Below are 26,108 nucleotides of genomic sequence, written 5' to 3' on the forward strand. Positions count from 1 at the left end.
AGTTAATTACCAATTTGGGCTCGTTTGCCTGCCTGAGACTGGGCGGGGGACACGCAGCTCCCGCACAGGGGCAGCTTCAGGACCCAGAGTGACGTCGGGGGCGCGGCTGTTATGTTGAGATGTGGACAGGTTGGGATGAGGCCCGCGCAAGCTAGAAGAGCCGTGAACCCAGTTACGAGCTCTCTAACCTCTAGAAAAGTGTGGTCTTTGATTCCCATCCAAGGCTCAGGCCTCGGTTTCCTCTTCTGTAGAAAAAGGAGTTTATTATTCATCGTGCTTCCACTCTCAAAGGGTTGCTGTGACAACACAGCACTAGCACTTCGGAGAGAGAGCTCAGTTATTTCAAGCCTGGAGCCTTAGGAAGGGCGAGGGGGAGGGGTCTGGGGTCACGTGACCAACAACGCCCTGTCCCCTCAGGCTTCCGAGAGCTTGCCCCAGAACTTCTCTCTCTCGGGTGGACGGGGCTCAAATTCCGGTGCGGACTAAGTTGCTCTTCCGGGGTGATCGCCACCGCTTCCGGGGCGGGGCGAGGCGAGGCGCTGCGAGGTGAGCTGCTGGAGTGGTGGTGCTTCAGCTCGCTCCCGGCCTGTGTCTCCGTGCTCCCTGGTGCAATGAGCTTCCTCAAAAGTTTCCCGCCGCCCGGCTCGGCTGAGGGGCTCCGGCAGCAGCAGCCAGAGACCGAGGCTGTGCTGAACGGCAAGGGCCTCGGCACCGGCACCCTTTACATCGCTGAGAGGTAGGCAGGGTCCCTGTTCCCCAATGCCGGCTTTCTGTGCGCCGCCTTGTTGCTGCTGGCGCGGGCTGAGTGGCGGGGCGGGGGCGAGACCGCGACCTCGGGGACTGCTGCGAGGCGGAGCGCGTGCCCCGGGTCGCCTCGGAGAGGCCTCTGACGGGGCGAAGACTCGATTGTTCGGGCGTCCTCTCCTCCCGAGCCTTCCTCTCTTCTTCACCCGGAGTTCTCTCATCATTAGGCTTCTTGACGGCCTGTCTTGCCGAGGTCTGGTGCGTGCGTTGTTCTTGACTCAAGGTCTCCTTTTAAGGTGTTTGAGTTTCCAGCCCCTAAGTGAGGATCATCGATGTGCATGGTCTTTTCTGTGAAAAGGTGCGGGAGGTGTTGCTCTGGGCAAGATATGTAGGTTTGGAGCGGATTGTGGAGGATTTTGAAAGTCTGGTTAAGGGGTATAGCTTTTTTTCTGTAGGTGTGGGTGGGGAGAGGAACATCCTCATTCCCATTCAAGTTGGGGGTCATATCCAGAGAGACCAGACTCCCATCTCTCGTTTTTTCCCATTTCTGACTCCCATTTCCATTCCTAGAAGGAATTACCCGTTTATTCAGCCATTTGGAGCACTGGACTTTTACAGACATGTCGAAAATACCAGTTGTAGGACTGAGGACCCCTTTCCTTGATGCATGGTTCCATTCATCATCAAGCCAACAATGACACATTAAATCTTTTCTGTCCTTCAAATTTGTCTGACTTCTGCTACTGTATCACTTTGTCTACAGCCAGGGAAAATTCTCTCCTTTTAAGAGCTCGTGTGATTACCTTGTATCACACAGAATATCCAGTTCTGTTTTCAACTGACTAGTAACCTTAATTGCATACACAGGGTTTCTTTCGCTGGGTAACAAATGTATTCATAGGTTTGCCACCAGGGGATGAAGGTCATGAAGGAGGCAAATTTCTGACTACCACAGAGGGAACAAAAAATATGTAAAGAACCCTTGGTTTGAGGGAAATGTAAGCCCTGAGCAAAGCTTAGGCTTTTGACCAATTACTGAGATAGGAAATACAAATGGGAGGAAAAGTAAGTTTGGGGTGAGGTGCAGATTAGAGTTTGGTCTGAGCATGTGTGCTTAGTTGGGTATAATAAGAGTGTGTTTCTGGAGAGTGGGTTTTTTTTTTTATGTTTTTATTTTTTATTATTTATTTATTTATTTTTTAAATTGTTTTTTAACACTTATTTATTATCAAGAGACAGAGAGACACAGAGCATGAGCAGGGGAGGGGGAGAGAGAGGGAGACACGGAATCCGAAGCAGGCTCCAGGCTCTGAGCTGTCAGCACAGAGCCCAACGCGGGGCTCGAACTCACGGACAGTGAGATCATGACCTGAGCTGAAGTCGGTCGCCTAACCAACTGAGCCGCCCAGGCGCCCCTATGTTTTTATTTTTTATTTTTATTTTTTAATTTTTTTTTAACGTTTATTTATTTTTGAGACAGAGAGAGACACAGCATGAACGGGGGAGGGGCAGAGAGAGAGGGAGACACAGAATCGGAAGCAGGCTCCAGGCTCTGAGCCATCAGCCCAGAGCCCGACGCGGGGCTCAAACTCGCGGACCGCGAGATTGTGACCTGAGCTGAAGTCGGACGCTTAACCGACTGAGGCGCCCCAGGCGCCCCCTATGTTTTTATTTTTGAGAGAGAGAGACAGACCATGAGCAGGGGAGGGGCAGAGAGAGAGGGAGACACAGAATCTGAAGCAGGCTCCAGGCTCTGAGCTGTCAGCACAGAGCCTGACGCGGGGCTCAAACTCATGGAGTGTTCTTGAGATCATGACCTGAGCTGAAGTCAGGTGCTCAACCGACTGAGCCACCCAGACGCCCTGAGAGAGTGGTATTAAAGATAGAGATTTGGAAATCATTAATATAAAGGTTAGTATATACTCATGGGGGATAGGTTAGATACCCCAGAAGAGAAGAGGGCCAAGTATAGAACCTTGGGGACACATTTGCATTAAGAGATAGGTTATGGAAGGAGAGACTTGAGAATAGACAAGAGGGCGGAGCAGTCAAATAAAACCTGAAAAGCGTCTCTTGGGTAGTGGCAAGGAGATCTTTAATGATCTTGGGAGAGCAGTTTCTTTTAAGTGGTGGGGAGTGCAGCACAGGTAGATTGCTATCCCCTACACCATCCCTTTTTCTCCATGGCTTCTCTGCGTATTGATGCTTCCTGTAATACAACTACTGTTTAGGGAAGGAAGACAAGGTCCTGTGCTTGTCTTTTCATTTTGAAAAACTTCAAGCCTAAAGAAAAATTGCAAGTGTTGTTAATTAACACAAAGATTCATAAATTGTTAACATTTTACCACATTTATCTTTTTTCTGAGCTATTTGAGACTTGCAGACATGTTGTCACATCAACTGTAAATACTTTAGCAAAAATCTCCTAAGAACAAGGACATTCTATATAACCACAATACAGTTATCGCACTGAAGAAGTACAAACTCTTCTTAAGCTCTTATATGTTTAAAAAACTTTGATTTCAGCTTTTCACTAATAAATCTCTCCTTTAAGAAAGTATTTTTGTAAAATATACATACAGCAAAGAATATACATTATATATGGATGGTTTAAAGAATTATAATTAAACCAACCTGTGTATGTCCACCAGCTAGGTTAAGAATAGAGTATTATGAGTACCATGAACACCTACGTTCATCCCTTTTTACTCATGGTTGGCATTACCTCCTTGGTCTCTTTCCACTTTTTTGTTCTTTCCTACCTAGCATTTCCAAGTTTTGATAGAAGAATCAAGGCCTCAACAAACTAGGAAGGTTCACTAGAAGATTTGACAAATGAGGGTTAACAGTTAGCCGGGTGAATGAAGTGGACTAAGGGGAAAAGGAAATAAGAAACAGGATGCTCAGAGGCAAGAGTGAGAAACCATATTGTGTGTGCCAGGATATGAAACACACACACACACACACCCATACCATCTAGCAGTTCTTCATCTGAATGAATAAGTGGAAAAGAGTGAAAAAATAATCAGGATGGAGAAGAAGAGAGCCATGTTCCATGAGCTCGGCTTTATAGCCCAGGGGCTTTGGGAAAATTATTTTAGAATTTTAGGCAAAGAGGCATAGGGTCTTATTTGGTTTTAGGTAGTTTCTCAGATGTGTACTGAGAGATATGGAACTCTCAAGCTTATTTTCCAAGTTTAGTTTTCATAGGAAGTTGACTTTTTTACCTAAGTAAGGAAGAGGTCAGAGGCATGAATCATTCAAAATGGATCATTTTAAACGGGTAAAATAAAGTAGGTAATTAAATTATATTTTATATTTTATGCCAAAGTGAATTTAAAAAAAAATTTTTTTTTTTAGATGTTTATTTTTGAGACAGAGAGAGACAGAGCATGAGCAGGGAAGGGGCAGAGAGAGAGGGAGACACAGAATTCGAAGCAGGCTCCAGGCTCTGAGCTGTCAGCACAGAGCCCGACACGGGGCTTGTACTCACGAACCGTGAAATCATGACCTGAGCTGAAGTTGGACGCTTAACCGACTGAGCCACCCAGGCACCCTGCCAAAGTTAATTTTAAATCAGATAAATAAGTCATCCCAAATTCAAGACTTTGCTCTTTTATGTTTGTATCCTGTTTTTCACCTCATGCCAGGAATAAAAGCATACTTTATGATCATACTTCCAAAAGCATTGGAAATTAGCAGAACATTCCTTTGCATTTACTATCTTTTTTTTATTAAAAAATTTTTTTTAATGTTTTTTAAATTTATTTTTGAGAGACCAAGAGAGACAGAGCAGGAGAGGGGCAGAGAGAGAGGGAGACACAGAATCCGAAGCAGGCTCCAGGCTCTGAGCTGTCAGCACAGAGCCCGACGTGGGGCTCGAATCTTTGAACCGTGAGATCATGACCTTTTCTTCTAGAATATGTGAAAAGTGAGTAAGAACATAGTGATCAGAGTAAATGTTTCTTTTAAGTGGAACTTGGCTTCTCTTCTGTAGAGTGCACATCCATGTCCAAGTATAAGGAACTACAGAGCAATTATTATGTGCTTTTTAAAATAAAGACCATAATTTGATAGGCACTGAGTCTGTTTTATATTTCAGTTTTTCCATCTGCTAATTGAGTCATTAAAATTTTGTGGCTCTAAATATTTGAAATCATTTTGGACACCCAAATTTGGAGCACTAGTTTCTGAATTGTGATAATTTCTGGGGGATTGTTGAGGTGAGGAAAGGGAGTTTATTTGCTTAAAATAATAGAGTTTTAGTAAGGGACTGGTAATACTTCTTTGATATGAGCACTATTTCATCTGCAACTTCCTTAAAGAGAAAAGCAGTGGACAGGAAAGGCACATACAGCACCACAATCTAATTACAAAAACAAAATCTATTTCTTTGGAACTAATGGGATGAATCATTCTAGAAAATCATTTCTAGAGCTTTTACCTCTTTAAGCTTCTTAAGATTTATGATTTTAAGACTCCCAGGTTTCCTTTTTCCTTTCCTTTCCTTTTTGCTAAGCATGTTGGATGGAAATGTGCATGATCTCAGACTGCTGCACTGTCATTGTTCTTGCCCAAGGGAGTCCTAGGTTCATTTATTGTATTTGTTTTTGCTTGGTTAGAAGTTGAACAACCAGGCTTGTAAAAATTGTATAGGAAATAGAAGATGTGGGGGCATTATTGTCATTTATTATTATTATTTTTTTAATAAAAGCTTTATTGAGATAATCTACATAGTGTACAGTTCAGGGGTTGTTAGTCTCTTTGCAGAGCTGTGCAGCCATCACCACAATCGATTTTAGAATATTTTCATCACCCCCTAAGAAACTGGCACTTGTTAGCAGTTAATCTGTATTTCCCTCCAGCCCTGGGCAACCAGTATATTGCATTAACTTTTATCGCATTAACATTTTTCTGTGTGGTTTCTTAAGGATCTTTTGCTCCTTTTTTTTTTTTTTTTCCCCCTGCTAAGTGGTGCAGCTCCAGATGGGTGAAGTATTGCCAAAAAATTATCCTGCCTTTACTCAAAATTCAATATACTGATTTTGGTGATATGTTTCCTTTATTATACCAATAAAATATTTCCTTTTGGCCATTTTTGAGGGAAAACTAGACCTTGCTTATTTGTAGCTTTCTTTTAAAGCTACAGAATAAATGAAAGGCTTCATACAGTCTTTCCGTGGGATAAGTATTTTCTAACTAGTGGTAAGTTTGATTACAGCCATTTTATGTATTCACCATTTAATGTAGGGTTAGTGGAGAAATTAGTGACTCCCAAGTGTTTATTGCATACTTACATGCTGAACACTATGCTAGTGGTTTTGAAGAATGTGACATAAAGAAATATGACACATTCTGTCATAGCTCACATTCTGTCAGGGTACATATGAGATTCATTGCCACGGAGTTAAGTGCTCAGTGGCGTATTATTGGGCATAAGTGCAGTTCAAAAAAAGATCATTATGGACAGGAGTAACTGGAGGAGGGCTCAAGGAGGAGCTGGGACTTAACCAATTGAAGAGGATTTGCAAAAGGAAGGGACCAGAAGACATTCCAGATACAACCAGAAGGAATGCATAGAAACACATGTGACTTAAGAAATTACATTTCAACTCTTTGAATTTTTACCTAGAGGAGAGAACTTAACAGTTCTCGTTTTAAAGAAATCCAGTTCCTGCTGCTGAATTTTATTTCAGGAATATTTCTAAATACCAAGCTTGAATTTATTCCACATGCATAAAGTGTCCAGGATGAACCTTTATAAACTTTAGGCTTAAATTAGGATTTGATTTCTTAAAATCATCTTCCTTATACGTGTTTTTCAGCCGCCTGTCTTGGTTAGATGGCTCTGGATTAGGATTCTCACTGGAATACCCCGCTATTAGCTTGCATGCGGTGTCCAGGGACCTAAATGCCTATCCACGAGAGCATTTGTATGTTATGGTGAATGCCAAATTTGGAGGTATGTATGGTGTAATTTAATCTTGAGCTTCCTTTGGGAGAATATTACATATATTTAAAAAGCAGTCTTTGATCATAAGATAATACTCAAACGATTGACCTATTTTGGATAATAGTTTATTAAGCAAAATTTCAGCTCAGTAAAATAATTTGGGCACTGGTTTTTTACCTTCTATATGTTTGCATTTAGAATTATTCAGTTATTGTGGATTTATATTTCTAATTTTTCCTCTTGCGTTTAACTGTTTACTCTTTGTTTTTGTAAAGGCATTTATATTTGGCATGCTTAGAGGCTTGGATCAGTATACTTTGTGCTTCCATGAGTTTAGTGTAGAAGCTGGGTTTTTTTTGTTTCATTTTATTACAGAAGTGGTTCTAAGTGGCAGACAGAGTTGTGTCCCCCTGGCCCCATTACGCAATGACATTTTGATTTTCATGACTGGCAAAGGGGAGGAGTGCTACTGGCATCTAGTAGTTTAGAGGCCAGAGATCCCACATGGCACAGGACAGCCTCCCACAACCAGAAATTACCCAGTCCAAGTGTTTGTAGTGCCAAGGTTGCAAAGTCCTGTGGTACAAGATTCCCAAGTTTTTTGCTGTTGGAGATCCCTACAAAGGTTCATAAAAATCTAGCGAAGGTGATGAAAGAAGGTGTAAGAAAGAGAAGAAAATCCATTTGGGGGGTTGTGGACAATGGATTGTAAAAACTCCAAACAAGAAACAAATTAGGCACGAAATTAAAACTTGTTAATTTTTGTAAGTGTAAATGAGAAGTTTTATACTATATTGTGTTAGTTTGACTTTCTTCTTCTTATTTTTTGTTTATTTATTTTTGAGAGAGAGAGACAGTGGAGCAGGGGAGGGGCAGAGAGAGAGACATACAGAATCTGAAGCAGGCTCCACCCTCTGAGCTGTCAGCACAGAGCCTGATGCAGGGCTCAAACTCACGAACCGTAAGATCATGACCTGAGCTGAAGTGGGACACTCAACCGACTGAGGCACCCCAAGATTTTATTAAATAATCTTTACACCCGATGTGGGGCTCGAACTTAAAGCCCAAGACCAAGAGTTGCATGCTCCACACACTGAACCAACCGGGCACTCCTGACATGATTTTTTTTTTTTAATTTTTTGATGTTTATTTATTTTTGAGAGAGACAGAGGCAGAATACGAGTAGGTTGGGGCAGAGAGAGAGGGAGGCACAGAATCTGAAGCAGGCTGCAGGCTCCTAGCTGTCAGCACAGAGCCTGACGCGGGGCTCGAACTCAATGAGCTGTGAGATCATGACCTGAGCTGAAGTCAGACGCCCAACCGGCTGAGCCACCCAGGCGCCCCATGATTTTTTAAATTATAAAATAATTTAAACATTGAAATGTGCAGAGAGTAATGAAATTTTTCAATATTTATTATTTAGCATAAATTCTAACATTTTTTTCATAACTTTTAAAGAAATAAGACAGTATTAGTACTGTTGGAGTCCTTTTCGTACCTTCCCCATTTTGTTTCCTACTCTGTCTCCCGAGTTAAACATTATCCTAAAGGTGGTATGTGTCCTTCCCTTCTAAGTTTTTAGATTTTTACTGAATATGTACAAATCCATAGGCAATGTAATGATTTTATTTTGTGTTTAAAATTTTAACTTGTAAGTGGTATTATTTATATATATTCTGGAACTAGTTTTTTCACCCAGTTACATTATTTAATCTGTGCATTTTTAAAAATGTTATTATATTTAGTTTTGAGAGAGAGAGAGCAGGGGCGGGGGGCTGCAGAGAGAGAGGGAGAAAGAGAATCTCAAGGTGTTAGTGCAGAGCCCGATGCAGGGCTCAATCTCACAACTGTGAGATCATGACTTGAGCCGAAAATGAGAGTTGGTCGCTTAACTGAGTCAGGCACCCCTCTGTGCATTTTGATACATATAAATATTTGTTCTTTTTTTAAAAAATTTTTTTTTTCAATGTTTATTTATTTTTGGGACAGAGAGAGACAGAGCATGAACAGGGGAAGGGCAGAGAGAGAGGGAGACACAGAATCGGAAACAGGCTCCAGGCTCTGAGCCATCAGCCCAGAGCCCGACGCGGGGCTCGAACTCACAGACCGCAAGATCGTGACCTGGCTGAAGTCGGACGCTTTAACCGACTGCGCCACCCAGGCGCCCCTAAATATTTGTTCTTTTAAATTGCAGTCCGTGTATAAAATATGACCAGATAACAATACATCTGTTTTCTTTTTATTATCAACATTTATTTTTAAAATTTTCACTAGTACATATAACATATAAATGTTCAATAAACATTTATGTACAAACTCCTTGTGTACATAATATATACTTAGATGAGGAATTGTTGGGTAGTAGGATATACACACCTCCAGCATAGTTGTAGCAATTTCTGCTTCTACCAGCATCATGTTCTAGTTCTCTTTATTGAACATTTGTATTTTTTTTCCTTGCCTGTAGACTTTGGTAATTTATCTGTTGGATTAGTTAACTTGTATGGGCCTTAGTTTTCTCACCTGTAAATTATTAGTGATAAATCACATCAGTGGATTACAAACTGCTACTGAACCCTTTGGTTCATGGCGAAAGGTAAAAGAAACTGGTAACAATAGAACTATACTAGTTAGAGGCCTGACTGTTTGGGTCTCCTCACCCCCACCATGACCTTGAAGGAAGCTTAGAATCCCTAGGGCTCAGTGAAGTACAGTGTGACTAGATCAGAAAGGCAGTCCACAGTCTTTTATTTCTAAAATAACCATGTTCTTATCATTTGATGTAAAAACAACTGCAGTATTTGATACATCAGTAAACATCCTTTAAGAAATTATTTTAGGCTTCTTTTTTTTCCAAAACAAGTGAACAAATTAAAATATTTTATTTATGGGGGTTCCTGGATAGCTCAGTTGGTTGAGCATCCAACTTCGGCTCAGGTCATGATCTCAAGGTTTGTGAGTTCAAGACCTGCATTGGACTCTCTGCTGTCAGCACGGAGCCCATTTCAGATCCTCTTTCCCCCTCTCTCTCTGCCCCTCCCCTGCTGGCGTTTTCTCAAAAATAAATAAACATTTAAAAAAATAAAAATATAAATAAGTGTTTATATATTTTGACAGAGAGAGAAAGTGCTTGTGCATGAGTGGGGGGAGGGGTCAGAGATAGAGGGAGAGAAAGGATCCCAAGCAGGCTCCACGCCGACAGCACAGAGCCCTACATGGGGCTCGATCTCAGGAACAGTGAGATCATGACCTTAGTCGAAATCAAGAGTCAGACACTTAACCGACTGAGCCACCCAGGCACCCCTAAACATGATTTAAAAAGTTATTTTTATTCCCTTTCTAGAGGAATCAAAAGAATCTGTTGCTGAGGAAGAAGAAGAAGACGACAGTGATGACGATGTTGAACCTATTGCTGAATTTAGATTTGTGCCTAATGATAAGTCAGCATGTGAGTATTCTATAGAATTGATTCTTTTCCCTTTATGTATCAAATACTCCCCACACCCCATTTACCTTTACCCTCATTACCTCTGTTCTATTGCCTTTTCTTCATTTTGACATCTATCATATCACTGAGGACCCGATACCTATTAATATCGAAGACTGTAAATGTAGTGAGAGCATAGGAGACACCATATTATTTGGTGTGTTTTGTGAATGGAGAAATCTGGTTATTTTTATTGACATGATGCTGTTGACTTTGAATCTTACCAGATAGAGGGCAAGGAGTCCTGGCGATTCCAAAGTGAATGACGCAAGGATAGCTGGAAAGAGCCCTATTAACTGAAAGGGGCTTCACCCTGATTTAGCAGCAGTCTGACCAGGACTTTGGCTCTTTTTCTCAGAAAATCCAGCCAGGCATGAAGAGATCTCAACATTATCTTGAAATGAACTCTTATTTTGTAACTTGTCCATTGCCATCAAGCACTTTTCAAGATTGATCTCCTTGGAATTTGGCAAGTTTTGTAAATAGTGTGATTCTGGTATATTTCTTGTCTACTCATTGAATTTATTTGGACTGGTGGTTATATTACTAAAATTTTACTGTACACAGGCCAGAAAAGAATGTTTATTACAATTTAATTTCCTTGTTCAGTGGAGGCAATGTTCACTGCAATGTGTGAATGCCAGGCTTTGCATCCAGATCCTGAGGATGAAGATTCAGATGATTACGATGGAGAAGAATATGATGTGGAAGCACATGGTTAGTGAAATGGATTTTTTTAAATGTGGTGTTTCATTTTAAGCATTTGTTTGTACTACAGGTATGAGATTATAGTTCTTTAGATCTCTGTTAAATACCCAGATAGTGTGGTTATTAATAAAAGTGAATGGCACGATTCATGTCAAAGTCAACTTGGAAAAACTGTGGAATTTCCAAGCTTAAGTGTAGAAAGCAGATATTATTGGGGTCAGAAAATGGATAGAGATAAATGGAAGGAAAGGAAATGGTAGATAGGAAAGTTGGGGTTGGGAGAGTCTTTTAAGTTGATGCGGATGCTCCCAAAGAATAAGCTTTCTCCCTCCACCACTTGAAGCCTGTATTACTTACATCTTCCCTTAATATACTCCTTCAAACAGCTCATTTCCCAAGTCATTTTTTCCCCCCAGAACCATATTTCACTTATCTAAGAGCATTTTTCTTTGCCTCCCCAGACCAGAATGCAATTGCTAGCCTGGTAGATTCATGTAACTTGAGGTGCTTGCTGTTCTGTTTTCTTTTTCCCCACTGCTCTCATCTCCACCGATCTGGCTGTCCAAGGCCCTTTCCTCCATGTGTAGTCACTTCCTGGCCTGAGGCAAACTTGGTTCTGGAATTCTCCTTCATATATCTGAATACATTCCCATCTTCACTGAGATTTTTTAGTGATTTTATTTTTTTATCCTTTTTATATTTGCCAGAATTTCTGAGTTTTTAAAAGGAGCATATATTTTAATCCCGAAAGAACCATCAGTACAAATTAATACCAAATTAATTTGCACTCATCTATAAGATTCCCACCTCAGGATAATATAAGACTTTTTGCCTTAGGAACATCCTCTTTGCCTTCTAGTGCCTGGACATTTGATTTTTTTAAGAATTGCTGTTTACTGACCCATTATCTTTTGGAATCCCTTCTCATCCTAGAGGGTAGATACATTTTCTTTGTATTTCTGTTTTCAACAGATGACCTACATATGTGTATTAAACGAATATTGAAAAATATTTTCCTGGAAGCCTTTTTAAACTGTACCTATCTTCAATAAACGCATTATTGATTATCCATTTTTTTCTAATTGTTCTTTAATAGTTTAAAAGCATTTTATTTTTTTAGAACAAGGGCAGGGAGACATCCCTACATTTTACACCTATGAAGAAGGATTGTCCCATTTAACAGCAGAAGGCCAAGCCACATTGGAGAGATTAGAAGGAATGCTTTCTCAGTCTGTGAGCAGCCAATACAACATGGCTGGAGTTCGGACAGAAGATTCAATAAGAGATTATGAAGGTGAGTATCCTTCTTTCTTTCGGTGTGAATAGTCAGATGGTCATTTGGGCAATGAGGGAAGCTATGGAGAGATATACACGTTCTTTTGGAAACTGTTAAGACAGAAAAATCTCAGACTTGTGCAACTTTTTTAGTTTTTTCCCCCAACTACAAAAATAGTCTGTTCACAGTCAAAACATTTTTAAATGTTTTTCACAGGCAAAGAAGAAATGAAAAATCAAGTGTAATTATAATTGAAAGACATTAATTTTTCTGTTGCATATCATTCCAGTCTTTTTTTGTTTGCTTGTGTGTATATATATGTGTGTGTACATATCAGTGCTGCTATTTTTATTTTTAAAATGAATTCCTATGTGATTATATGCAAAACTAGGATGTTCACTTGATTTAAAGGGCTAGGCAGCATTCAGTACACTTGGGTTCTTGTTTTGTGACAAATTTCTGGACCTTAATCAAGAGGCTTTCAAATTTGTTTCAGTTGTCTCTACTTTGTAAGCTTCTTTGTAAATATTTCCCCTGTTAGACTGGTTTGCTTTTCTGATTGCCTGTTTCAGTCAGAATATTGAAGTATTCTTTTGGTGCAGCCTTTACTTCTTATTCCTTGCTCTAGTGCAGTACTGAGGTCCATGGATTTTTCATTTAAATGACTTTCAATAAATAAACATTAAAAAACAAAAAAAAACAAAAATGGGGCGCCCGGGTAGCTCAGTGGGTTAAGCGTCTGACTTCAGCTCAGTCATGATCTCACGGTTTGTGAGTTCGAGCCCCACGTGGGGTGCTGTGCTGACAGCTCAGAGCCTGGAGCCCACTTCGGATTTCCCTCTCTCTCTGCCCTTCCTCCACGCTCGCTCTCTCTCTCTCTCTCTCTCTCTCTCTCTCTCACAAATAAATAAACAATAAAATAAATGACTTTCATAGTTCCTTGCTATTACTGTTACCCTTCAATCCTAGGCCCTTGTCTTCTCACGCTGGATTTATAGTAGTAGATCTTTTGCCTCGATCATCCTTGCCTCCAGCTCACTGTGCCATGTTAATCTTGAGAACACTCTGTGGTCACCTCAACTTTGCTTTTGCCCCAAATACCTCCAGTAACATTCAGGTACTGCTCTTATGTACCAGACCCTGATTTGAGCACATTACACATATGTACTCATTTAATCCTTCCAAGAATGCCATTGTGATCCCTATTTTACAGGTGAAGAAACTGAAGCGCAAAAAGATCATATAACTTGCTTGAGGTCAAATAGCTAATAGGTGGTAAGAGGATTAAATGAGCTAATATGCAAAAAGAATATACCAGGCCCTGTTATAAGCATTTCTTGCATCTTACTTGTATTTAATATATACTGGTATTTTGTGTTGCTATAGAGTCTTACCACTTCTAATTTTTAGTGATGCAGAACATTCTTAAAGAGAGCATAATTATTCTTTCAGTGGTACATGTAAGTTTCTGTCATAATGTTGTGATCAATATCCTCATGCACATAGCATGTTGACCTGGGGGTCCTAAAGTCTGGGATATTTTAATTTGGAAAAGTTTAGGCTTTGGGTCACACTGTTACTCCTTGTGTATTCTCTCCATTTTAAATCCTAGTTGGTGAGCCTCTAACATAGGCTGTAGGGTGAGATGGTTCAGGTGATTTCTAGTGCTCTACCAAACTCTTAGCTGAAAGAATTCAAGATCTTACCTTTTTTTCTCTTAAAGTAGGCTTCATGCCCAGCATGGAGCCCACTGTGGGGCTTTAAGTCACAACCCTGAGATCAAGACCTGAGCTGAGATTAAGAGTTGGACACTTAACCGACTAAGCCACCCAGGCACCCCAAGATGTTACTTTTTTTTTTTTATTACGGTGATTGATGGGAGGGTGTCCTTAGACATTGAAAAGGCTTTCGTCACTGAAGGGGTTTTTTTAATTGTAAAATTCCTTATTTAATGCTTTATAGCAAATGATTTTAAGATCACAAACACTTTTTGCTAAAATGAGATTTTGGCCTTTGTTCCTAAGCCTTATTATCGTATTGAGAGTTGCCTATATATAAAACTTCTTTAGCTTGTACAATTCCCCATGTTTTAAAGTCCTAAGTAGCCATGTCACTCTTTTTGCCATTTATTTATTTATTTAGTTTGACCTATGCACTTCTTTTTTTAAATTTGATTTGTTTTAAAAAAATTTTAAATAATAACTGTATATATTTCAGATATGCCACAGGATGTTTTTATTTTATTTTTATTTAAAAAAATTTTTTAAGTTTATTTATTTTTGAGAGAGAGTGTGTAGGGAAATGGCAGAAAGAGAGAATCCCAAGCAGGCTCCATGCTGCGAGTGCGGAGTCCAGTGTAGGGCTTGAACCCATGAACCATGAGGTCATGACCCGAGCCGAAGTTGAACACATAACTGACTGAACCATCTAACCGCCCCATAGATGTTTTGATATATATAGTGAAATAATTCCTACAGTTAAGCTGATTAACGTATGTATCTCCTCATATAGTTACCCTTTTTTTGTGGTGAGAACACCTGAAATTTGCTGTCTTAGTAAATTTCAATCCTTTCCATTTAAATATACCCTATCTACTTGTGGCATTTCAGTGCTTCATGTACTCATTTATGTAAGAAGTGTTTATTGAACTGCTATGCCGGGTACAGAGAATACAGCGGTGCTCAAAAGAGATGAGATTACTGTCTTCCTATCAGTGGCATTCTTCTGTAGAGAAAAATAAATGAACTAATTAGGCGGTTATAGTACGTTGTGATATAGCATTGAGTTATAGGGGAAGCTTGAGAAGCTGTGGAATCAGAGTTTGAACTCTTCACCCAGCCTGGTTAGAGAGAGATTCTGGATTCAAGCTTCATGGAGTAAGTGGCATCCAAGCCAAGATCTGAAAGAGGAGTAAAAGTGACTTGAGTGAAGGGGAATTGCATACAGGTAGAGGGGAGAGGTGGGTAACAGGATCAGCCATGTGCAAAAGTTCAAGAGATTATTCATCTCTGGGGGACTGAAAGTGGTTCATTTATGTCTGGAACTCTGAGTGTGAAGGGGAGTTGTTACAGGAACAGGTAAAGGTAGATTAGTGAACTGGGCTATATCTTAAAGGAACTTGAAAGCTGTGTTAAAGAATTTCAGTATTATGCTTAGATCAGTGAGAATGTGAAGAATTTTATTTTGATTGTTTCAGAAGGTGATCCTGGCTCTGATAGGGAAAATTAATTGCAGAGGGAAATACTGGAAGATAGAAGAGAAACTCTGTTAAGTAGTTTATGATTTAAATTAGATGAGAGATCGTGGCCTGCATTTGGTAGTAGCAGTGAATGTCACAAGACTTAACAGGTTTGAGAGATGTTTAAGAGAGAGAAACAATAGAAGTTAGAGATGTGGTAGGAGTTTCTGGATTACACAGGTGAGAGGTATCCTTTAGTAAGACTATTCGGAAAGAAAAACATTTCTTTTTTTTTTTTTTTTTTTTAATTATTTTAAGTAGACTCCACACCCAGTGTGGGGCTTGAACTCACGACCCCAAGACCCTGAGATTAAGAGTCACATGCTCTACCAACTGAGCCAGCCAGCGCCCCAACAGAAACGTTTTAATTTTAAGTTTGTTTCTTTATTTTGAGAGAGACAGAGACAGCGTGAACAGGAGGGGCAGAGAGAGGGGTAGAGAGAGAGACAATCCCAGAGCCCACCACAGGGCTATGAACCATAAGAACATGACCTGAGCCGAAACCAAGTCATTTGCTTAACCGACTGAGCCACCCAGGTGCTCCGAGAAACCTATGTGGAAAGATGATGAGTTAATTTAATTTAATTTTAAAAAATTGTTTTTCAATGTTTATTTATTATTGAGACACACACACACACACACACAGCATGACAGGGGAGGGGCAGAGAGAGCGGGAGACACAGAATTCAAAGCGGCTCCAGGCTCCCAGCTGTCAGCACAGAGCCTGACGCGGGGCTCAAACTCACAAACTATGAGATCATGACCTCAGTGGAAGTCCGTCGCTCAACCAACTAAGCCACCCAGGCGCCCCAATGATGAGTTAATTTTAGATACATATTGCATTTGTATGCCTAGCTTCATGTCCAGATGCCAGGGGACTCAGGCAGAAGCCAGTTTTTTGTGGGCTAAAGACTTAAGGGTGAATGGGAGGTGAGGAAGTAGAGAAAGCAGCTATAAACAACTCTTTCCAGAGGGACTTTTTCCCGGTTTTCCCCTCTCCCCGACACTCTTTTTTCCCTATGAAATGAGAATCTCACTCTACTTATGTTGTCTTTTCTCAAAATTATGTCATAAGCTTTGTAAGGATAGGACTTTTATACCTTTAATAGTAATAAGTTACACAGTAAATAGCCAGCACAGTTCTGTGAAGAGTGAACAGTTGGTGCTTACCATATTCAAAAGTTCTTACCTAGTGTTCTTTTAGTGTTGATGTTGAAAATTTACAAAGTAAATGTTAAATGTACAGGTGGCATTTTTCTTTCTTGGTTTGTTCCTGGTTACTTTTTCAGAAGAGAAAGAAATAGTTGTTACCAACAGAGGGCACTAACTTCCTTCCGGTGATGTGTAGGTTGAACCTTTACCTGTCTGAAGAGCTCAGTGGACTGTTGCTCAGCAGTTGATTTTTTCCTTCAGATGGGATGGAGGTAGATACTACACCAACAGTTGCTGGACAGTTTGAGGATGCAGATGTTGATCACTGAAAATGATTTATGCTGCTGTGGGGTAAGTAGTTTATTTTTTCCCTTGTCACTGAATCTTGTGAAATAATTAGTTTTTATTTTCCTGATTCGGGAGAACTCTATAAAATTAGCAGTTTGGAAGAATGTTACCCATTTCTGAAATTATTGAGACTTAAGTGGTTTTTTCCCCTAAGAAATCAAGGTCTGCAAACAGTGATATTCAGGTTAACATTTACTGAGCACTTATCCCATATTAAGTATATGCATTGTGCTAGACATTGGGTAGTGCTAGGCATTGAGGCATGGAAGAATAATCACTCATCTTCAGTGAACTCAGGAGGAGGCCATTAGCCCGTTATTCAGAAATCAAGAGCTCCCTGGTTGGTTCAGGTGGGAGCAGCAGAGTAAGATCATGTCCCGGTGTGTCATCTTTTCCCACTTGTGGTGTTTGAAACCGTAACACATTCATCAGAAAAAACAAAGCAGAGATTTGCTGCAACTCACTGCTATTCAGTTTAGGGCAGAAGTAGAAGTAATTCCAAACTGCATTTAAGCTTTTAATCATAATCTTGTATTGGCCTCTGTCCTTCTGAAAATAATGGAGGACCAAGGTCCTGGGTACCTTAGTGTTCAGGACTGATTTGCCAAACTGTTAAGTCCATGTACAGTTGTCCAGAAGCAGTCATTTCCCAAGTTGCCACATACCTGCTTTTCTTTTCTTTTCTTTTTAAAAGTGTACGTGAGAGAGAGAGTGAGAGAGAGAGCACAAGGGAGAAGGGCAGAGGGAGAGAGAGAATCCTAAGCAGGCTCCATGCTCAATGCAGAGCCTGATGCAAGGCTCAATCCCACGAGCCTGGGATCGTGACCTGAGCTGAAATCAAGAGTCAAACGCTCAACTGACTGAGCCATCAGGTGCCCCCATACCTGCTTTTCCTGACTGACATAAGAGCTCACAGCCAATTTTCCCTGACATGTTCTCGAGAGCTTTGCATAAAGTTTGTCCATGACTTTGCTGCATGTTACTCTGAGAAATACATTGTTCTTTGCCAGCTTGAGTATCTCAACTGTGTATTGGATAGTAGCTGAAGGCCATATATAGTTAGTTCATACCATATAGAGCTCTAAGACTAGTAATCCTAGTAAGCCTTCCTTTAAGCTTTAAGATTTTTACATTGTTAAAATTGTTGTCTCTTTTCTCCCTCTACAGTGTCCTTCTAGTTCTGACCTGATGGCATTTTCTTGAATGCTGTCTGTCTTCCAGTCTTTGAGATGTTACTTTGCCCAGGTCCTTTATTTTCTTAAAGTATATAGTAATAATGTGGCAAGATTTATATATTTTGGTTTGACTCTTATACTACTGTGAGTCATCCATTTGGGTTGTGAGAACCCTCCTTTTTCCAAGTTCCAATTACCTTCCAAATTATTGCCACTGTGGACATATCTTCTTATACTAACCCATGAAAAATGGTAATGAATCTCTGCTTTCCTCTCAGATGCTGCCAGTGGAACTATCAGAAGATAATGTCTTAGGAGTTCTGTGATTTATACCTCTTCCTTTAAATACTTAACTTTTATTTCCACAGCATTTATTTCTGTCATTAGTAGCTATATAGTCTAAAACCAGCATTGTCTCCTTGGCAGTTAGCTAAAATTATGTGTTCATATTGCTGCAGCTCTGTTAACTTTAATTTTCAGATCTCACAATTCCAGATATCAGTACTTCACTGTTATACTGTATGGGAAATCTTTTGGTGCCAACTTAAGTCTCCTTTCCTTCTCACTTTTGTACTTGTCATGTTTTTTATAGTATGTTGACTTTTTCAGTTCAGTAATGCTTACATAGTTACTTTTATTGAAACTGGAAAACAGTTTTTGATCTTCTGGCTTTCACATCTTTCTTCTTAAAAAATAGACTACTCAGAGAGTACCAACCACTCTATTAATAAGGATTATGAGAAACTCGTTTGTTATGTCACTCATGGTTACACAAATGAGATGTTACTGCAATTCACTGATGAGAATTCTTAGGATTCTTTGTAATGTAATTTTATGGTGAAATAACCATAAAATAGCCACAAACTTTCTAATGAGCTGATGATTTGTTTTCTATTCATTTTATGCTACAGCTGGAGTGGAGAGATAGTCTATTCATAAAGTTTATACAAGTTCTTCATCTGGATAATTGACCTGAATTCCAAACAATGTCTGTAAATTTTTAATCATTTGAAATTAAGGAGTGGAGAAGGAATAATTAGAGTGTTTATGCAACCATTAAAATTGTCAAGATAATGGAACAAGGACCTCTCAATGCCTGAGATGGAATGAAGGGGACAGGGTAGAATCACAGCTCTACCACATGCCGGCCTCTGTGCCTTTGGATAAAGGCATATAATTTCTCTAATCCTCAGTTACCTCATCTGAAAATGGGGTTGATAAACTACCTGGCAGGATTGTTGCAAAGACTAAGATATAATATATCTAAATTCTCTGGCACTCTTGACTAGTCAGTCAATAAATTACAGCTACTATTACTATTATAAACACTATAAATCTTTTGTTTTTCAGATTCTGCTCATAACTGTAGGAAAGAACTTGGTGCCTCTTCTACTGTGGAGTGGGTGTTGATGAAAGTCTTTTTCTTCTCCAAAACTTACCTGAACCAGTTCTTTTTTGAGACAGACTATACTGAGACAAAAAGTTGTCACCAGCAGAAGAGACTATGACCTTTATTAACAAAGGTGAATTAACTTAACCAAGAGGGTATTTTTAGTTTATCATCTATGCTAAAACTTTCTTTGTGCAAGTACCCTCTGAATAGGCCTATAGTTCCTGCCTTCATTATATGCGTCTCTGTCACCTGGGAGGCCTACGAAGGTGGACTGGATGGGAAGGAGGGAGGCTGAGACTAAGATACATCCTTTTAGAGCCTAAGGATCCCCTTACCCTTTAAAAACAAAGACAAAGGGATCTCACGTCCTGGCCTCTGCTTGTTCTCCCCCAGGGTAAGGGTCTTTTGACTAATTTGGGGCCTAGATCAGTTCATTCAGGCATCTTTAGGGAGCCTCTTGGGAAACATTCTAGCCACATCTACTGCCACTAACAAATGCTTCTGACTAGCTTTTACTCCTTTCACCATGTTTCACCAGTCTCTTTTGTTATAACCTCTTAGGTTATATCCTCTAATTTGTAACCTCTTAGGTCGGTTTCCCTAACCAAATGAAATTGGGATGAAGTCCTCAGAGTACTTCAGAGGATAATTGTTTTGTCTTTAACAAATAAACAAACAAATAAATCTAGGTTTTCTATATTATTGTGCTCTCATTCTTGACTAAAACCATTAGTGAGAAAAAAATTTTTTTAATTAAAACTGGTAAAAAACAAGAGTCTTAACAGTTCTTATTTTTGTTTGACTTTTGTTGAGAATATAAACATGAAATGAGTAAGAAAATGTACAGTTAGAGTTTCTGGCAAATATTTAATAGGGCAAAGATTGAATGCATTTCAAGGGATTTCTGCTTCTTGCACTTGGATCAGGTAATTTCTTATATTTACTGACTTAATTTTTAGTTTTCAGACACCAGGGTATTTATTTGTGAGGCTGATTTATAATTACAGATGTATACTTGGACTTTTTATACCATTATAGCACTTTTAAAATAGAAAAGCTATTCAGGATCACTTGGCTAATTAGGGACTAAACTTTAGTTTGTGACCACAAAGCCCAGTGTTCTTGTTAGCAGTTTCACTTGGTTTCTATCATCCTGCATGGTAGATTGGAAAAAGCTGATTTTCTTTTTTCTCAGCAGACTCTCAGAAATACTGAATTTGCTACAGTAGGCAAGTAAAAGGCCATGTGGAAATGGAAACTGAACTTGACTAAGGCATTCTCTGTATCAGCCCTGTCTTTATATACGTTATACATATAATTATGCATATAATTTTCTTAACTACCTTATGAGGTACAGGTGCTTTTATTATCCCACTTAAAAAATTTTTTTTTTTTTACATTCATTTATTTTTGAGAGACAGAGACAGAGCACAAGTGGGGGAGGGACAGAGATAGAAGGAGACACAGAATCCAAAGCAGGTTCCAGGCTCTGAGCTGTCAGCACAGAGCCTGATGTGGGGCTCGAACTCATGAACCGTGAGATCATGGTTCAAGTCGGACGCTTAACCGACTGAGCCACCCAGGCGCCCCTTATTATCCCACTTTAAATTTTTTTTTTTTCAGCGTTGATTCATTTTTTGGTAGAAACAGAGCACGAGTGGGGGAGGGGCAGAGAGAGAGGGAGACACAGAATCCAAAGCAAGCTCCAGGCTCTGAACTGTCAGCACAGAGCCCAACGCTCATCTTGAGCTCAGGGACCGTGAGATCATGACCTGAGCTGAAGTCGGATGCTCAACCGACTGAGCCACCCAGGTGCCCCTGTTATCCCACTTTAGAGATGAGGAAGCTACAGAGGTAAAATAGGTAAAGTCATAGATAGTGAGCTGAGATTTTTTTGTTTAATTTTAGAGAGAGAGAGCATGAGTGGAAGAGAGGGGCAGAGGGAGAGAGAGAGAGAGAGAGAGGGAAAATCTTAAGCAGGCTCCATGCTTAGTGCAGAGCCCACTGTGGGGCTTGATCCCATGACCATGACCTGGTCCAAAATCAGGAGTTGGATGCTTAACTGACTGAGCCACCCAGGTGCCATGTGAACTGTGTTTTTGAAGCCTGTGCTCCATAACACTGTAGAACCTTCCCATCTGCCAGCAGTTGAAAGGAAGCAAGTTCTCTCTTCACTGCAGGATTTTAAATGTTAAAATTTCAGTGGACAGCACAGGAAGTTCCCAGATTTCTCTGCTGGCAATCTCAGCAGCACTCATAATTCTATCCTAGACATTTATGTCTTCTTCAGTAAACGGGGTATTCTCATGGTCTAATCTTAGAAATTCTATTTGAGTCCTTTTTTGAAGTCATACTTACAAACTTATACTCGTGACTTTCAGTGAAGCAACAAAGTGCTCTGATAATAAATATATCAAAATGTCAAGGAGATTCTGTGCACTGTTTCCTATAGGCACTGCTGTGGTCAGCATAATGCAGTCATCTTAGATGTAGAAGACCAAGCATCTAGTTCTGGCTTGGCAGACAAGGTATTGAAACCTCTCTGGACCTATTTCCTCATCTGTAAAATGAGGGGATTAGATTAAGTGACTTTCAAAGATTCAGCTGTAATAACATTCTGTAATATTTTTCAGTTGCTCCCATAGCTTTGAGAAAATAGAAGGTGAAAAAAAAAAGATCAGGTCAGACTTCTTAAAAATGAAATTCATAATGATCAGTAAACCAACATTTCTTGATTCTGTTTGAACTTAATTTCAGTGTTACTGGGATTGTTTGCTTCCTATTTCTTGATGTAGAGGAAATTTAAAGAAAAGCCATGGACATTTTCCCCTGTAATGTGAATCATCCAAAATATCCATTAAAGCTAGTGTTTATAGTCATCTGTTCTAAATTTTGTCGTTTAAAAAATGTATTCATAGGGGTGCCTGGCTGACTCAGTTAGTAGTATGTAACTCTTGATCTTGGGGTTGTAAGTTTGAACCCGTGCTGGGTGTAGAGATTAATTTTAAAAAACCTTAAAAAAAAATAAAAAATGTATTCATTAAAATGGGTTTTCTCCTCCCACAGATCAGTTTGTCAGATATTGATACTTTTCATATAAGCTTATTATGTTTTTAAAGTTTATTTTTGAGAGTGAGCATGTGAGTGAGCAGGGGACGGGCAGAGAGAGGGGGGAGAGAGGATCTGAAGCAGGCTCTGTGCTGACAGCAGACAGCCTGATGCAGGGCTTGAACTCATGAACCATGAGATCATGACCTGAGCCAAAGTCAGATTCTCAACTGATTAAACCACCCAGGCACCTCCAAATAAGCTTATTAATCTTTGTACATTATGTATTTTGAGGTCTTGTTAGGATCTCTGTCAGTATTGGTGAAGATGAGGGATTATGCACAGATGATCATGGTTATATAGCCCTTTACTTTTAGAAGAAGACAGGGTATACTTTAAGAAGAACAATTACTTCGGGCATCTGGGTGGCTTAGTCGGTTAAGTGTCCGATTTCGGCTCAGGTTGTGATCCTGCAGTTTGTGGATTCGAGCCTCAGGTCGGGCTCTGTCTTGACAGCTCAAAGCCTGGAGCCTGCTTTGGATTCTGTCTCCTTCTCTCTCTGCCTCTCCCCCACTCACACTCTCTCATAAAAATATTAAAATAAAAAAAAAAAAAAGAACAATTACTCATTGTTCAGAGGGATACTAGATTTTTTAGATAGAATTTTTATTTATCTGCATGGTTTTAGATAGTATCCTTATTACTATATATATAGCTAATTCTCATGCATCTCCTGTTTTAAAAGTGTTTCTAGAATGGATGAATCTATACCTGGCACCCATCCTCTTTGGCTAATACATAGTAATTCTAAGCAGATCTCTTATGAGGATTCCAATAGAATTATTACTATTCCTTGACAAAGGAGCTGAAACTGAAACATTTTCACTAGATCTCACTCTGCTCATATATACATAAGTAAAACCAATATGTAATGGTGGGGGGGAATGTCATAATTGCAGATGAGAAGTCAGTCCCAAAACTTTTGGGAGAACAGTGAACCTAGTCAGAATTTTTGTTAATAATATAATTCTAGGAAGATAAAGAAAATAGGGGCACCTGCCTGGCTCATTAGGTAGAGCATGTGACTCTCGTCCTCAGGGTTGTGAGTTGGAGCTGCACGTTGGGTGTAGAGATTACTTGAAAATAAAATCTTAAAAAAAGAAGATAAAAATAGAGATATATAACCAGGGAGAAGAAAGCTAAATGAAAGTGTATGGAGGCTAATTTTTAAGACTTTTTAAAATTATTATTTTGAAGATTATATGAATCACTAATATACTTAGAACAAAAGTACCTAGAAAATGGCTCAGAAAATGTTAAGTATTACACAATAGTAGTAATTCATTCTTTTCATAACAGAAAGAAGAAATAGCAGATGCAGTGTTAACTCACCTCTTAGGATATATCCGAGAAGTCTGAAATTGAAACATCCTCTGAGCAATTAAAATAGATGTGATGAAATTTATTCATTTTCCTCGTAGGACCTCTTGGCCTTCAGTGCAAGTCTCTATCCCTGCTCTGCAAACAGGTCCAATGTACTTGAGCATCTAGTTTCTAGGCATGCAACAGGATAGAAAAGGAAAAAAGGCGTGGTTGCATCAGGCATATCAGTAGCAGCAGTAAATAGCTGACAGAATTATGAAGAAAAGCAAATACAGGTTTACCCAAAAATACAGCAGACCAAGCCTTCATGGTATATAGTGCCAGTAGGATAGTGTAGCAATTTATGTTCATAAAAGTGCGACTAAAAATTATTAGCATTAATTCTAGTTGTAAGTAGATCCAATTCTGGCTAATTTAAGCAGAAAAAAGTCTTTTGGAACACTATCTGGTAGCTCACAAGATGGACAGGAAAACGGAAATAAACCAGGCTCATAAAAAGATTAGCAACTAGGAGTGGCCTATATAAGACGCTATGATTCTTCTGTTGCTTTTAGACTGATTTTTTAATTGATCCTGTGCCTTTTGAGTCACCACAGAGTCCTGATGGGCAGGAACTGTGTGTTGCCAGGGACAGAAAACAGGAGTATCTGGCCCCTTCAGCCTCTGCAGTGGGAGGGCACTTCCTTTACGCAGGTACTCACAGTGGTGGATTACCCCAAATAGAAAGGATACTCAGATGCTTGCTTGCAAGAAACTTATAGCTGCCTGCTGCAACCGTAAATCTTCAAAACAAAAAACAAAAATAAATTGAGACTGTACATAATAAAAGATTTTTTATAAAAACTGATGGTCACACTATTTGTCAAAATTAAAAATGGAAATATTGTTTGACCCAGAAACTCCATTTAAAGGAATTTATTCTATAAATTTGCACATTAGGAAAAGTCATATATGTAAAGATAATAATTGCAACTCTACTTATTTTTTTAATTTTTTAAAGTTTATTTTAAGAGAGAGATAGCGGGAGTGGGGAGGGGCAGGGAGAGAGAGAGAGAGAGAGAGAGAGGGAGAGAGAGAGAGAGAAAGTCCTTAAGCAGGCTCCACCCTGTCAGCACAGAGCCCAATGTGGGGCTTGAACTCATGAAACCGTGACATCATGACCTGAGCCAAAACCAACGGTCGGATGCTTAATCAACTGAGACACCAGGCACCCCCATTGCAACTTTATTTGTGAAAGCAAAAGACCAAGGACAACCTCATTGTCCATAATTAGGCCTGGGTCAGTTACTTACAGTACATCTGTATAATGGAAAACTGTACTCCTCAAAAAGAATTAGGTAGATCTTTATATACCAATACTAAATAAACTCAAAGATACATTAAATGAAAAAAATGAAGATACTTCTATAAGAGAAAAAGGGCTGGAGGTTACAGTGGAGATACATCATCGCATGCTTAGGTGTACACAAAATATCCCTGAAAGAGAAGTGGGGGACCGGGATAGGAGGGGGACTCAGGTCTTTAACCATTTCTAGGTGGAATTGCGTCTCCCCCAAAACATGTTGGAGTCCTAACCCCCACCCAGTATGTTAGAATGTGACCTTATTTGGAGTTAAGTCTTTACACAGGTAAGTGGAGTTAAAGTGAAATCATTAGGATGGGCCCTAATCTTATATAGCTGGTGTCCTTATCAGAAGGGAGAATTTGGACACAGACAGACATGGGCAGGGGGAGGCCATGTGAAGATAGAGGATTATAGTGATGCATCTACAAGCCAAGGAGCACCTTAGGCTACCAGAAACTAGGAGAAAGGCCTGGAACAGATCCTTCCCTAGTGCATTTAGAGGGAGCATGGCCCTAGTGACACATTAATCTTGGACTTCTGGCTTCCAAAACTGTGAGACAAAAATTTCTGTTCTAAGCCATTCAGTTTGTGGAACTTTGTTATGGTCATACTAGAAAACTAACACATCCCCCATGGTCATTTTTGTTTGTTTGTTTGTTTGTTTTTGTTTACCTGAGGAATAGCAAGCTGGCTATATATAAATCAGTTTAAAGTTTCAAAGAATTAAAAATTTATAATTATCATTCATTGTGTAAATGAACAACTCTGCAGTTAAAGCAGGTAAAGGAAAAGTTGGTTATCACTACCTATTTTATAAATAACCTGTGTTCTGAAATATGTTTGATATAGTAAAAGGTT

General features: G+C 39.6%; 1 protein-coding gene across 2 annotated transcripts in view; it reads left to right on the forward strand.

The window, feature by feature from the left end:
* The first annotated feature begins 499 nt into the window (after positions 1-499).
* The window catches only part of CLNS1A (chloride nucleotide-sensitive channel 1A), a 37,411-nt gene continuing 11,802 nt past the window's right edge, over positions 500-26,108 (forward strand). Inside the window, exons 1-7 of one of the 2 annotated variants that reach the window (XM_043580141.1) lie at positions 500-736; positions 6,570-6,706; positions 10,041-10,145; positions 10,794-10,901; positions 12,013-12,186; positions 16,820-16,909; positions 19,432-20,173. In XM_043580141.1, the coding sequence (XP_043436076.1) occupies positions 612-736; positions 6,570-6,706; positions 10,041-10,145; positions 10,794-10,901; positions 12,013-12,186; positions 16,820-16,887 (717 nt within the window). In that variant the 5' untranslated portion in view covers positions 500-611 and the 3' untranslated portion in view covers positions 16,888-16,909; positions 19,432-20,173. Of the gene's footprint in view, positions 737-6,569; positions 6,707-10,040; positions 10,146-10,793; positions 10,902-12,012; positions 12,187-16,819; positions 16,910-19,431; positions 20,174-26,108 lie in introns of those variants that run through there. The other variant, XM_043580142.1, reaches the window with a different exon arrangement.

Source organism: Prionailurus bengalensis, chromosome D1 (genome assembly GCF_016509475.1).
Source record: "Prionailurus bengalensis isolate Pbe53 chromosome D1, Fcat_Pben_1.1_paternal_pri, whole genome shotgun sequence".
Classification (NCBI taxonomy): domain Eukaryota; kingdom Metazoa; phylum Chordata; class Mammalia; order Carnivora; family Felidae; genus Prionailurus; species Prionailurus bengalensis.